The sequence below is a fragment of the Bacillus rossius genome, chromosome 1 (genome assembly GCF_032445375.1).
Source record: "Bacillus rossius redtenbacheri isolate Brsri chromosome 1, Brsri_v3, whole genome shotgun sequence".
NCBI classification, from domain to species: Eukaryota; Metazoa; Arthropoda; class Insecta; order Phasmatodea; family Bacillidae; genus Bacillus; species Bacillus rossius.
Window position 1 is genome coordinate 128,156,618 of NC_086330.1, and position 14,412 is coordinate 128,171,029.

General features: G+C 40.8%; 1 protein-coding gene across 1 annotated transcript in view; it reads right to left on the minus strand.

The window, feature by feature from the left end:
* Positions 1 to 14,412, minus strand: part of LOC134535123 (GRIP and coiled-coil domain-containing protein 2-like) — a 197,824-nt gene that overhangs the window by 113,715 nt on the left and 69,697 nt on the right. The window contains exon 8 of the mRNA XM_063374105.1: positions 10,049 to 10,257. Within this exon, the coding sequence (XP_063230175.1) occupies positions 10,049 to 10,257 (209 nt within the window). The remainder of the gene's footprint in view (positions 1 to 10,048; positions 10,258 to 14,412) is intronic.

Below are 14,412 nucleotides of genomic sequence, written 5' to 3' on the forward strand. Positions count from 1 at the left end.
TTTTTAACTAAAAAAATAATTTAGCTGACAAATAAATATTGCTACTTAAAGGTTGTGCAGTGATGATAATTTATTAGTCATGTCGATAACACTTACCTTGACAGGTCACACATCTGAGCTGCGGGCGGTTCATTTCCCGCCTCTGGATTTAGACGGAGAATGGTGTATCGGACTCGTAGATTTTCAAACGTATAATGCCATACCGAATATCGACGAAGAAAACTGTAAGATCTGCTTCCTGAAAAGCGATGGGACCGCTCATGAAATACAGTTACCTGTTGGATCTTACGAAATTGACGACATTGCAAATTACATCAGGGATATGTTACCACAGGATGTAGACTTTCAACTGCGTGGAAATCCAAACACTCAAAAAAGCATTCTAACATGCAGTGAAATTGTCGACTTTACGAAACCTGGGTCCATAGGTTCGATGTTAGGATTCGAATCAAAGGTGTATGATGCAGGAAGAACGTACGAATCTACGCGCGCAGTAAACATTTTGCCTGTGAATGTCATAAGAATAAACTGTAATTTGGCAAGTGGAACGTATCTCAACGGAAGACTAAGCAACATGCTGCACGAATTTTCGCCGATGGTCCCGCCAGGATATAAACTGGTCGAAGTACCGCAAAGTATCATTTACGTTCCAGTCATCGTGAGTGTGCACACGAAGTCGTCGTCAGAATCGTTGACCAGCGAGGACGATTGGTGAATTTTCAAGACGAAGAAATTACATTACGGCTGCACTTGAAGCGATGGGCATAAAGTTCGTAACACCGAACAGTTATAAAAGAAGTCGTATTGACGTGAATAAGAAAAGTTCTCTACCAGACATCGGTGCATTAACACCTGACAACATAAAGTATCTTCTTAGTATTGGACAAGTGCCGAATAAATATGGAAGACGAAATCCTCAACGTGGAAGATCCGGTAATTTTTGATGACAGCATTACGAAAATGGAATTACACGAGTACCAGCCTTTCCTGCTCGGACCGTACGCACTTCCATCGGAAGTACGCATTGCTGTACAGCACCAAGATATTTGTACTTTACCTTCACAGTCATTTCTACGTATAAGAGGCATGCTTACAAAGGCGGATGGTACGCATCCGACAACGACGTCAATATCCTGCAATGGTATTCTTCACCTCATCGAGCGCATTACTTATGTACTCAATGGCGTCGAGGTAGACCAGACAAGAGATGTAGGCATAACATCTGCTATGAAAAATTACCTTTCGCTCACGCCAAATGAACTGACTGCTGCAAAGATGGCCGGTTGGGCTCTCGAGGATGAATATAAGCTTCCAATTTATGCCGAAGGAAAGTTCGAAGTTTGTGTTCCTCTGTCCATGCTTCTTGGATTCGCTGAGGACTACAGGCATATAATCATTAATTCGAAACAAGAGCTCGTACTGCTTCTAGCCAACACGCACATTAATGCAATTGTCGTCGCTGCAGAAAACCCTCAAGATGTCTCGCTAACACTACAGTCTATCGAGTGGATGCTGCCCCACATCCAAGTTAGCACCGTTGAACGAGTCAAGATGTTGAAGAACATAGAAAATGGCAAGAACTTCGATGTGCCATTCCGATCCTGGAGCCTGGAAACTTATCCTGGCTTGCCTCATAGTCAGCGTATCAATTGGATAGTAAAGTCCAGCTTCGCTACGGAAAAACCAAGATACATCATCGTCGGGCTTCAGACCGGAAGACAGCTCAATGCAGGAGTAAGTCGTTCCTTATTCGATAACTGTCAATTACGTAATGTAAAAATATTTTTTAAACAGCGAAAGTTATCCGTACGTTGATATGAACATGGACTTTGAAAGTGGAAGATTTCTTCTCGCATATCAAATGTATGCCAAGTTTCAGCAAGCTTACTATGGACGGAGACAGTCACCGATACTGAGTCCCGACAGTTTCAAGAACAAGGCTCCGTTAATGGTGTTTGACGTTTCCAAACAGGATGATCGATTAAATTCAAACATCATCGACTGTAGGATCGAGATAACGACTAGCGGAAATATTCCACCAAACACCTATGCTTTTTGTCTGATACTTCACGATCGGCTTGCATCGTACAATTGTCGAGACAAACTTGTGAAAATTCTGACATAAATACTGTTTCGATTGCGATAATAATTCAGTTACGATCGAGCATTGCTAGCGACAAGATGTACTGCAACCTGCAAGGTTTTCAGAGCCAAAACGGCTTTGTTCTCAAAGAAATTGCAGTCACCTCTGGAGACAAGACTCGAACCCGCAGCTTCCGACCTCCGTATCCTTGGAAACTACTAGACGAAAAAAGTAAACGCTCGAACGAATGGCTATGCAAATATTATCACGGACTAGAGTGGGACGAAGGAAAAATCCCATACCACCAAGTGAAAAACACACTTCAAGATTTACTAGTTCAAAACGAAACAATATACGTTGCCGGACCTGAACAGAAAAAATGGCTACGAGATCTATGTGACGACGGAACAGTTGAAATTGTAGACTTACAGACCGACTATGGCTGTCCTTCCCTGCGCAAGCTTAGTGCAATATACGACGTGCAGCTACGTGACAAGTTTGAATGTGTCTGTGCCTGTACAAACTCGCAGTTAATGCAGAAATGGCACACACAGTGTTAGTAGGAGCCTGCATATATAAATGACGTACCTACGTACATGCCTTCAGTTGACGTTCAACCTGCAAGAAGATGTTTACGTTTCATCCTGCTAACGTGTACGTGAGCGCAAGACCTAGCTTCAGCAGTGTCGAGTACAGCTACTGGGATTCCGGGTATCTACGTACATATACAGAAACCTGTGATGGAGATGCTCAGCATTGGCGGTTTGCTCACTTTCCTGTGTCCTACGAACCGACTCAGCAGCTATTAGATTGTTGCGAACCTGGAAACTGTGCCGTCTATCACATGAGACCGCACACAATCCTTCCTGCTAGCATCGCTGAGGTAGTTGCCTCGTCTGCACGTGTAACACCAAACATGAGCGTGTTGCAACCTTTTGCTACCTGTGATGCTTCTACGCAGACTTCCAAACGGCGTGCGTCACGTCGTCGAAGTTCAGGCAGTGAATCTGTCCCAACAAGCACTGCAGTAGAGCCAAGGCGCAGACGTGGTCACAGACGCCATAGACCATGTCTTGCTCGAGATGACGACATCGCAGAAGATGACCAGCTGGAAACCTGTGTTCCTGATCCCGTGACCTGCGAACCAGTTGGAACCGGAGTCGAAGAGGCAGTTCGTGCGGCATTAAAGACTTTGCTTGCGAAAATGCTTAATTCCTTAACCTAACATGCATTTGTGTAATTTTTTTATAAATAAATGTGTAAAACCTGAACTTGAGTTTCTTTTTTATTTCTACAATTTTTAGCTACCTAATAAAAATTAATTTTAATTACAGACAATATTTTGACTAATGTAGTATTCCAGTAGACCGCGGGTATATAAGCGAAGTTCAGACGAGTGGACCCTCAATATACCTCTGGCCGCGGTTCAGTACGGGCCTGCTCTCTTCAGTCAATTTCGTGAGATTTAGTTACTGCTCCAATGTCGACCGGGATAGACTGTTTACCGTCAGCAGCGGGGACCTCGATGACAGCAATGATGATGGAGTCGGAGATTCCGATACCAGATGCAGAGGAGACCACGACAGCGGAGAGCTCAGTGGCTGCGGTGTCGACAGTCGCGGAGATCCCGATACCGACTGCAGAGGAGACTTCAATTAATGAAGAGCGTACTTCGCATCAGTGCAAATACTGTGGCGCATCATTTACTAGCACTTCAAGCGCTCGCAGACATGAAAGAAGCAGTTGTCCGAATAATTTACTGAAACCAATACAATTTCAGTGCAATAAGTGTAATAAACTAATTTCACGCCTCGACAGCTTACATCGTCATTATATAAAATGCTCCGAGACAGTTAAGTGCAAGTATAATGAACATGGTTATTGTTTTGACTCATGTGTTGTACCAGCTGATGAGAACATATAAGTGAGACCCCAGGTGATATGAACTTTAGTCCGTCTCTGGCTGCGGTGATGAACGCATCGGGTAGTTAGACTTGAATAATAGACCAAAAACTAGCTGTTCTTGAGACCTCGATGGTGTCTTTACCAGTATCAACACCGACCTGGATCGAAGGTCTACCATCATCAGTGCAGACCACGATGACTACGTCGTCTACAGCTACACCTGCTCTCTCAGCACAGCAGGAGATTTCGTCGCGTGCAACATCTTCTGCAGAGCAGACCTCAAAGGCTTCCGAAGTTAACATGACAGGAGTGTTACAATGGTTGTCAACAGTTCCAGTGTCATTGATAAAGGAAGGAGCATCCAACGGTGTTCCATCGCCCAACTGTACGTACTGTGAGAAGATCAAAAACTTGAAATTACGTGATTATGTAATACACAATTGTAATAATAACTCTGAACGTATTAAATATCAGTGCAACAGGTGTTTAAGCAAGTTTATACACTATGGAAGATTAAAACGACACCTCAGGAATTGTAATAGACTGGCTGTACATTCATCAGAATCAAGCTGTATATTTTGTAACAAAACATTTACAACTATTCGAAGTGCTAAACAACATGAAATATATCACTGTCCTTTTAATGAAGTCGATAATTCGGTTTTGTGTGAAAATTGTAGTGTACCAATATGTCGACCTGATAGACTGAATAGACATTTACGAACATGTAAAGGACTTAGTCCATACAATAGGAAGACTGTTTGAATCGAGAAATCCACAAGACTTTAGTTCTATGTCTGTGTATTATTTTTTGTGCTTGTAGTAGTGTATTGAATTTATGTAATAAAAGTTTTTAAAAGTACTTGCGGTGTTTTTTATTTTCTCAATCCTGTCACTTTTTTAGTATTTTTTTAAATTAAAGTTGTTTTGTATCGGCCAGGGATCAAACCAAGGACCTTAGTCGATCTAATCAATCAGTATATAGATTACAAATTTATTTAATGGATTTTGAACTTTTTCCCGAATCTCTAGCATTAAAATTACGGATTTTCAAGATGGCGGCCAAATTTCAAGATGGCGGGTGTCACAGTAATAAATGATTACTGCACTCTAGCGGGTAAGAATCAAACTAACTAGGCGTCAGCGCACTCTCGCTGCCGATACAATGATGATGGTTTCCAACATCGAAGACAAGATGGCGGACATGACGTCATGCTCACTGTCGATATATATGCTTTGAAAAAAGTGGTGGGGGGCAGTCTGTCAGCAGCCACCACAGGGGGAAGGATCGGTCGCCATTTTTAATTTTTTGACCTCGTCGGGTTCGAACCGAGGACTCCGAACTCCGTGTCTAAAAAGTTCAATATTTATAAATATTTTATTAAAATTTTATTAATTTAATTTTTTTTATAAATTTAAAAAAAATTTCATTAAAATCGGATAATAAATAAAAAAGTTAAAGATGGCGGCCGTAACGGAAATTGCAACGGTGACGTCATAATCCAAGATGGCGGAAAACAAAATGGTGGAAAGTTCGAGAAAACAAAATGACGTCATCCAAGATGGCGGATCCAAAATGGCCGCCGTGATCTACTTGTCCCGTTACGTTATGTCCCGTTACACCGTGTCCCGTTACGCTGTGTCCCGTTACGCTGGTCCAAGATGGCCGACGTGATGTCACAGATAGACGTGACGTCAGAGATGTGGCTCGGCACCAAGCACCACAGCCAGAAGCCAGTTTCAGGACCGGCTATTATATACTACTGAGCTGGCTGACTTCACGCTGCCGCCGCAACGTGAGACGTGCCGCGCGCACCTGGGGGATATCAAGGGTCGCCGCTTCCCCTCCCTCCAGCCCTCCACTCCCAGCGCGACGATTTATTATAGCGACGTTAACATGACACCTGACAGCTGCGGAGTTACGCGAGCCGCCGACGCGTGTTTCGAGAGAATTCTGCCGTCGGGTCGGCGCGGAATGACGCGACTGGCCCCAGCCGCGCTCGTGAATTCTAGAAGTGGCGCCTGTGATATATAAGCCCAGGACGCCGACCTCCCGAGTCAGTCAGTTCAATGGAGTCGGTAGTTTCCCCGCGGCGGAGGTTCCGGGCGATAGAGCGGCGAAGTCCCTGGACGAAGGTTCCAGGGCGGAGAGTTCAGTTCCGGGCGATAGTGTTGCGGGTGCGGTGGAGTTCCGAGCGAAGTTCCGAGCGAAGCGTCGAGTGGAACCTCGGCGAAGGGAAGTGCGGCGGCGGCGGAGTGCGGCGACGGAGGTTCACGAGGGGTGCTGCGGCGAGAGTTGCGCCAGATGCGCGGCCCAGTGAGGTGTGAGGTGTGTAAAAACCGAGTGACTGGGGAAGCAACATTTTTAAGTGTAATTAATTATTAGGCATTTCAGAAGTTTATTTGTTAGTGACGTAAATAGTGGCAATCAATAAAACTGTGTAGTAAAATCTTTAATTGGGCCATCCTTTTACGAACCCGGTAGATTCCCACGACGATTTAATTTAAATCGTAACATTATCAAGGACATGTTATAGTTAAGTTTAAATTTAACAGCTCCAGTTTTTTTCCCTGCAATCTGATAATCTAAGTTTATTTTAAAGGAATAATGTAAACAACCCCCTCCCCCTCCTCTGGGCCGGCCGTCCCTTTTGTAATTTCAGTCTTTTTTTTTTTTTACCTTAAGAGGTTTTACTCAAACTCATGTTAATTTTATGCATTTACTTCTTCTACTTCCAAAGGGCATCGCCGACATAATAAATTGCAGACGAACTGAGATTTTTGTGTTCATGTACTTATCTACGTTTCACTATTGAAGACCTTTTTAAACGCCTAGTCAACAAGGCAATCACTTGAACTACTTATCTGCAACGAATATTGTTTCTCTTTTTAATTTATGGTTCATTTAGTCACCAAGCATGGAATATACGGTCCACAATAATTTTACAAAAGTAGCTTTTAGAGTATAAACTAAATTTATGTCACACGAGCTGGTATCCTCCTCTGGACATTTAAATAATAAATTTATTTTACCTTGTCAGGCCAACACTCGCTTCCAGACTTTTTTGTAATGTGGTAAATACCAATCAAAGAGGAGCTCAGAATCAAGTGTTACAGTTCACTATCGAGTCATTCTATTTAAAGACCGAATTTTTAAACTATACAGGTTAATAAGTCCGTGAAACATTTCATAAAATCGGTACAGCGAAATGGAAAAGAATAACGTAACAAATTATATACCGCGTGAAAGAACAACTCTCAAAGTTTTTTTAATGTAGCGCCAAAAAGCTATTTTAAAAAACAACCGACAGGGGCGCTAGTGCATGTAGTTGCTGAAAATGGCTGCGAACCAGGCAGAGAAAGCCTTTTGTGTGCTTGAATACGCCCGTAGCGAATCGGTAGCGAGTGTCCAAAGAGCGTTCCGTGGCAAGTTTAACAAAACACCACCAGTTTACAATAGCATAATGAAGTGGTACAAGAAATTCGAGGAAGACGGCTGTTTGTGCGACGCAAAAGGGTCGGGTCGGCCAGGCGTGTCACAACAGACAGTGAATTGTGTACGGGACGTGATGGTGCGGCGTCCCAAGAAGTCAACTTATCGGGCTAGTACAGAATTGAACATCCCTCAGCCAACAGTGTGGAAAATTCTTCGTAAGCGATTAAGAGTGAAGCCGTACAAATTGCAGCTTCTGCAAGCCATCAGCCACGATGACAAATTGCTCCGACTGCAGTTCTGCATTGTCATGCAGAACCGTCTTGAAGACGATGACTTTGCAAGCAAATTAATCTTCAGTGACGAAGCCAATTTTCATCTCTCAGGAAGAGTCAACCGACACAACACACGCATATGGGGGACAGAGAATCCACATGCAACTCTCGAACACGTCCGAGATTCGCCAAAAGTTAATGAATTCTGTGCCATGTCAAACAAGACAGTTTATGGCCCCTTCTTCTTCGCTGAGAGAACTGTCACTGGTATCACCTACCTCGACATGCTGCAATTGTGGCTTATGCCACAACTTGAAGCTGATAGCAGGGACTTCATCTTCCAACAAGATGGTGCTCCACCTCATTACCACCATGTGGTACGAGATTATCTGAATGAGACGTTGCCACATCGCTGGATGGGCCGTGGGGCGGCTGCTGACCAAGTGCTACTCCCGTGGTCACCATGATCACCGGACTTGACACCTTGCGATTTTTTCTTGTGGGGACACATCAAGGATAGTGTTTATGTTCCACCTCTACCACAGAACCTTGACGAATTGAGACACCGCATCGTAGCAGCTGCTCTTACCATCACTCCTGATATTCTGGGTCGAGTATGGGCAGAATTGGACTATCGATTAGATGTGTGTCGTGTGACGCAAGGTGGAAACATAGAACATTTATAACTAGTGGGAAAAAAAACTTTGAGATTTTTTCTTTCACGTGGTATATAATTTGTTTCATAATTCTTAGCCATTTCACTGTACCGATTTTTGGAATTGTTTCACGGACTTTATAATTATCCTGTATAATGAAACGGCTTCGATAAAAGCGAATGAAACAAGTCTAAAACCCGGCTTTGGACCTGATTTTCGACAAAGAATTTTATTAAAATACTACCCATCTTGTTAAAATTTATTTAACAGTTAATACTATACAGTTTCCCTTTGGCTTTGTGAACTTTTGTTCGCCCCATCCGCCATAGATAGCAGCACTGTGGTTACACATTTCCATTCAATGCGACTACCGTAACATTTACGATATTACTTCTAAGTTAAGATGCATTTATGTTCGGAATTATTTTTAATAATTCTACGTTAAATTTTGTATCCGAGTTTCGTATTATAAGTGTATTTACAACATGAGAACACACGAATTTGCTCGTTACCGAGGTTAGATGTTACACATTTCTGAAGAGTACTAACAGACTCGCTCGCATTATTATTATTTTTTTAACTGTGGACTCCCCTTTCACTGGGAGTAACATATTCAACAACCTAAAACCCCTAGTCATCTACCCTCCTCACATTTGGGAGTCCGTGTCCGAAACTGTAGAGATGATGATGACGATCATTAAATTGCAATAAGTAATATAATTAATTGCAGTAATAATAATATAGAAGGGGGGAATGCATTGCTTAGGTGGGCCCAAGCCTCAAAAGCATGTGCCACTGCAGATTTTGAAGTCACACTCAACCCTATATAATAAATACATACACACTTGTTACAGTAAAGGGTATGCGGAGGAGAAGGAAAGGACAGTGAGAGGGGAATGCATAGTTTTTTTTAGATGACTAAGGAGTTGGGGTGGAAAGCATTACAAGGGAGAAGAAGGGTGGAAATGATAGTCAGGCTGCAGGCTGCAGGTGATACAGGATGAGGGGGTATGCGGACAGCTAGGAACTAGAGTACACAGATGTGAGTATAGAGGGTGGAGAGAGCATGGATGGGTTAGCTACCCATGCACATGTCTAAAGGGTTTCGCTGGAGCGTCTCGCACAGCTTTACACTACACGCCACACGCCACACTCGAGATTAATGACACTTGCTTACATTAGACTCACAGGCCCATAATAGCTCAGACATCACGACACTACATCACACCAGTTAGCCGATATAACTGGTGGGGGAGTCTTCTTTCCTCCTCCCGCCGTACACAATACGTAACTTGCATCACACAAGTGCTACTGCTATAAGGTACACTTCAGGCCCGTGTGCAAAATCATCCCACAACACGCACCCGCTCTTTGATCCTAGTGAATCAACAAGAGTGGGTAAGCATCTTGAAATATAGTGCACAGAGCGAGTTATAGACACTTAGGTTTCTGGTCTCGCACACACTAAATGCCCCAGATGGCAGTATGATGGATCCAGGTGGAAGCTCCAGAGGGAATGGAGGCGAATGGAAAGAGGAAGGCACACCTTCCTTGAGAGGACACGGAGGGAATGGAATGGGCTGGAGGAAGGAATGCTGGGTGTGAGAGATGCAATGGACCTGAGAGACGCATATAGGGGATGGACTGTTTACCACGTCCAATCGTGAGCGTAACAAAAAAAAAGTGGACAGTTTACCTGTTTTCGAGTAGTTGTTTTTCTCTTTCGATGTTTGCCATGTTATCTTTAGACGTGATCGTAACCTGCTGGTACTCTTTTATCCTGCTTTCGTACATCTCATCTTTTATCTTGATCTCCTGTTGCAGGCACTCAATCTTGTACTCCAGCTTGTCACATTTCTCCCGCTCAGTTTGGAGTTGCGTTTTCATTTCAAGGTCAACGGAGCACTGCGAAATATTGATGAGACTCGTCAGTCAAAATGTTATATGCACAAAAAATAGTTAGGCACTAAGCACTTTGCAGTAAAGCAGGATACCACGCTACACTGATTACCAAATGTTCGTCTGTAATGCACTTCAATTTAATTTAAAAAAAAAAAAAATTTTTTGAAAAACAAGTTTTATGTGTACTTGCAATCAGCTTGTAAATGTTCGCAACCATTTTTCCGTTCATTCAAACTTTTAAAAATACTTTTTTTTTCTTTGAAGCCTTTTTTGCTAGAACTTTATGAAATGTTTTAGTTCTTATTATTCTTTTAGGTAGGGATTGGCTGGTCAGATTCTCAACCCATGAATACCATCAACTCTCTACTATTTGGAAGATTTGAGATTCGAGGAAAATAATTGGAGGAAATGTGAATTCAAAATTCATCACCGACAACTCTGTTGTTCTATGTTTACATGTTTTTCTTCATACATTTATGATTACCGTTCCCTAAGTTATTGTACATTTAATATGCAATTATGTAAATAAAATTAATATATATAGAATCGAAGAAATATTTGGTGCCACGACCATAAAAAGGTTGAATTTTTGAACACTAATAATATATTCTTTATTTCAGTTACATTATTTAATATTTGACCGATAAGACCTACATTTGTATTCGAGGGGTAAATTCGAGATAATATTTGTGATTCGAATTCTAGTATTTGGTATGAGAGAATTGAATATTCTGATCCATCGCAATTTTTAATCAAGTTGTGCACAATATTCGAAATAAGGTTTTCAAAAGTTCAAGGAGAAAGTGAGGGGAGAGAGATCTACATCACCCCCTCTCGTCAGATCCTTGAAAAGGGGGGGGGGGGGGGGGGGGGGGGAGATCATAAACTGAGAAAAATTTAAGGAAAGGAAAATGATGGGGGTCAATAATCTAAAAGATTTTTGCAATTCCATACACTATCACCCAGGGGGTGGTCATGGTCAGAGCCGTCGAGAGAAACTAAGGGCCCTCTTCATTACTTAACCCCTTCAGTCTAGTTCGTCCACTGAAGTGGAAAAGTTATATCTCAATGAGACATGGAGTTTATGTGGGTTAAGGAGTATAGGAGACCAGCTTAAAACGATATACTAGGGTAAAATGACACACTAGGTGTTTTTGCCTTCTGTGCACTACAGATGATCATATTATAGGGTCTGTGTAAAGCAAGGTTGGCTGTAGTGGTGGCTCTGTAGCTGTGTGAGGACGGAAAAAATAAAAGTAAGTCCCTACAATGAATATTAGCATTGTGTGTATATTCGTGTTAAAATTTATTGGAAGATATATTTTTAAAACCATATTTTTTTATAGGTTAGAGGGAATTTTTGCTATTTATTGAATTGAATACATTGTCATTAAGTTGCATCTGGGTGGGTTATAATGCAAAGTTATAATATTCGTAAGAAATTGGGTAAAATGACATACCAGACATGAAGGTAGAATGGTACAGTATATTATTTTATCCGAATGTTCGCCTACATGATTTCCATGTTATGGAATTTTTTTAGGTATATATTAAATTTAGGAATCAACATATATTATAATGCTTAACCAAACAATTTAACTATTAATGAACTAAATGCTATCAGCTAATCTATATAATATAAGGCTATAACATTTATGTTTCTGAATAACTTGCCTATTAAATACAAGCAAATAAGTAGCTTCTTGCAGTATCTTATCTTTTAAGACACGTGGAGTTAAAAATAAAATTAGTTCTGGTATGAAAAGTACCTTATAGTTTCAAGTTTCACAGTTTTGGAAGATGTTTGCAGTTGGTTGAAAACTACAAACATAAGTATTCCCGGCAATCCTGGGAGTAAGTGGAAATGCAGGGAGCCATAGAGCAGTTAACACGGGAGAAATGGGCTGGCTTCTAGCTGCAAAGACATATAATGCACCATAGGCTACTCTTCGCAGAAGAGCGAAGAACAAAAATAAATTCTTCAATGGTGTAAACAAAGATTTAGGCAGTTTTCATCCCAATATTGACCAACCTATGGAACGTGAACTTGCAGGTACTTGAAACTTCTTTAATCTCGTTTATTTGGACTGACATGAACAGAAGTTAGAAAATTTGTTTATAAGATAGCCTAAATAAATGCCATAGCTCACCGTTTTAACCAAGAAAAGTAAATGACTGGTTAAGATTGGATACAAGGATTTATGAAGCGTGATCTGGATGTATCTTTAAGAAAATCAGAAGCAACATCTGCAGCATGGGCGATGGCTTTCAACAAACAGAAAGTCAGTACTTTTTAAAATACATATAAAGAGACTCAACACAGTCACAACATCAGCATCAGTAGAATTTATAATGTTAATGAATACAACTTGTCTACAGTTCAAAAACCCAAAAGATTTTTGCTACTACAGGGAAAAAAAACAGGTGGGGGCTATACCTAGCGTAGATCAGGGCCTACATGCCACTGTGGTCTGTTGTATGAGTCCTGCTGGCTTTGATCCACGTGATCTAATCTTTCCACATAAAAACTAAAACAAAAACGAATTAACAGATAATTCTCCTCTTGGAACCTTGGGCATTGCACATGAAAGTGTTTGGAGGACAGGCGAGAATTCCCTAACATGGTTAAAGCATTTTTCATCTTTTGACAAGCCTACCCAAGAAAACAAAATGCTCCTTATTGTAGATGGAATTCAAGTTATAAAAATGTGGATGTGCTGACACATGCACAAGAAAATGGAATAGTGATGCTATGTTTACCTCCTCATTGCACTCATCAGTTACAGCCGCTTGATGTGTCTTTTTATGGCCCTCTCAAGATCTATTACGACCAGAAAGTAACCAAAGGGCTGAAGAATCATCCTGGAAGAACTGTCAGTCAGTATCAGATTAGTGAACTTTTAAGTGTTGCGTATGAAAAACTGGCCACTTTAGCTAATTCTGAAAGTGGTTTTCAGAAATAGGACTTTGGCCAGTGAATCCAGATATATTCCCAAACTACTTGTTTGAGCCAGCCGAAACAACAACATTCTGCTTTCAGTAGAATATGAACTACATTCGTTACCAATTTGTCACTCAGGTCTACAACTAGTCGATCCAAGTCAGGGGCTCAGAACTCCCAGGAACTTATTTGCACAATGATAATTCAGTATCGCACGATAGGTTCATGCGAAAATTTACTGATGATGATATTCAAGAAGGAGACAGCCATGCTCAAGAAAATCATCATATGTAATCGCCTTCAAACCTCGAAGATAATGACTGAGCAAACGACGATAGTCAACCTACCCCTCCTAAGAAAATTTATGCTGCTACAATTTCACCCCTTCCTAGGCAACTACATGAGGACAGAAACGAAAAAGCAAGGAAAAACCACGCACCTGCAGTTTTAACAACCAGTCCATGAAAGTAGCAGAGAAGAACATAAAAGAACATCGGAGGTCAGCCCGGAAAGAAAGAAAACAACTTAAGATGGATAAAGAAATTAGCTTAGAAAAAATAACTTTTTGGAGTTGATGACGACGATGACTGAAACGAATTTTTTTCTCAGTATATACCTAAGGAAACTTTGCTACAATGTTGTCAGTGTAAAAAGTGGGCACACAGTGAATGTGCTGAAATACATGAGAAAACAAACTATTAAGTGTGTGATATTTGCTGTTAGAATCAAATGTGGTTTAAGTATTTTACAATTAAATGTGTTTTTCTTCTAACGGAAAATATAATGTATATACGTCATTTTATAGTGATGCAAGCCTAACATGACACAGTGATAACATTTTTTAGATTGCCAAAATTAATTTAAGGAACATTAGTTTCTAGCTTTGGCCCAACCAAATAAAACAAAAAAGGCCTGCCTTTATCTCGATCTAATGATTATTCCATGTTTGGATCTAAATTTTCTGCCGAAAACAAAATAGTATGTCATGTTAGGCATATTTCCCTTACCTACATTCTAGTGGACATCTTACTTTATGGCTATGAAATAAATAAATTTTATTTTAATTTATTGAATATGAAATGAATTATACATTAATATTAAAATTATAACGTAGAATTATTAATTCAAAAATTAAAAAAAAAAAAATTTAGTTACAATAAACAAATATTCAAATTAGGCATGTCTTAGGAATTTACAAATTGTGACTGAAATGTTAG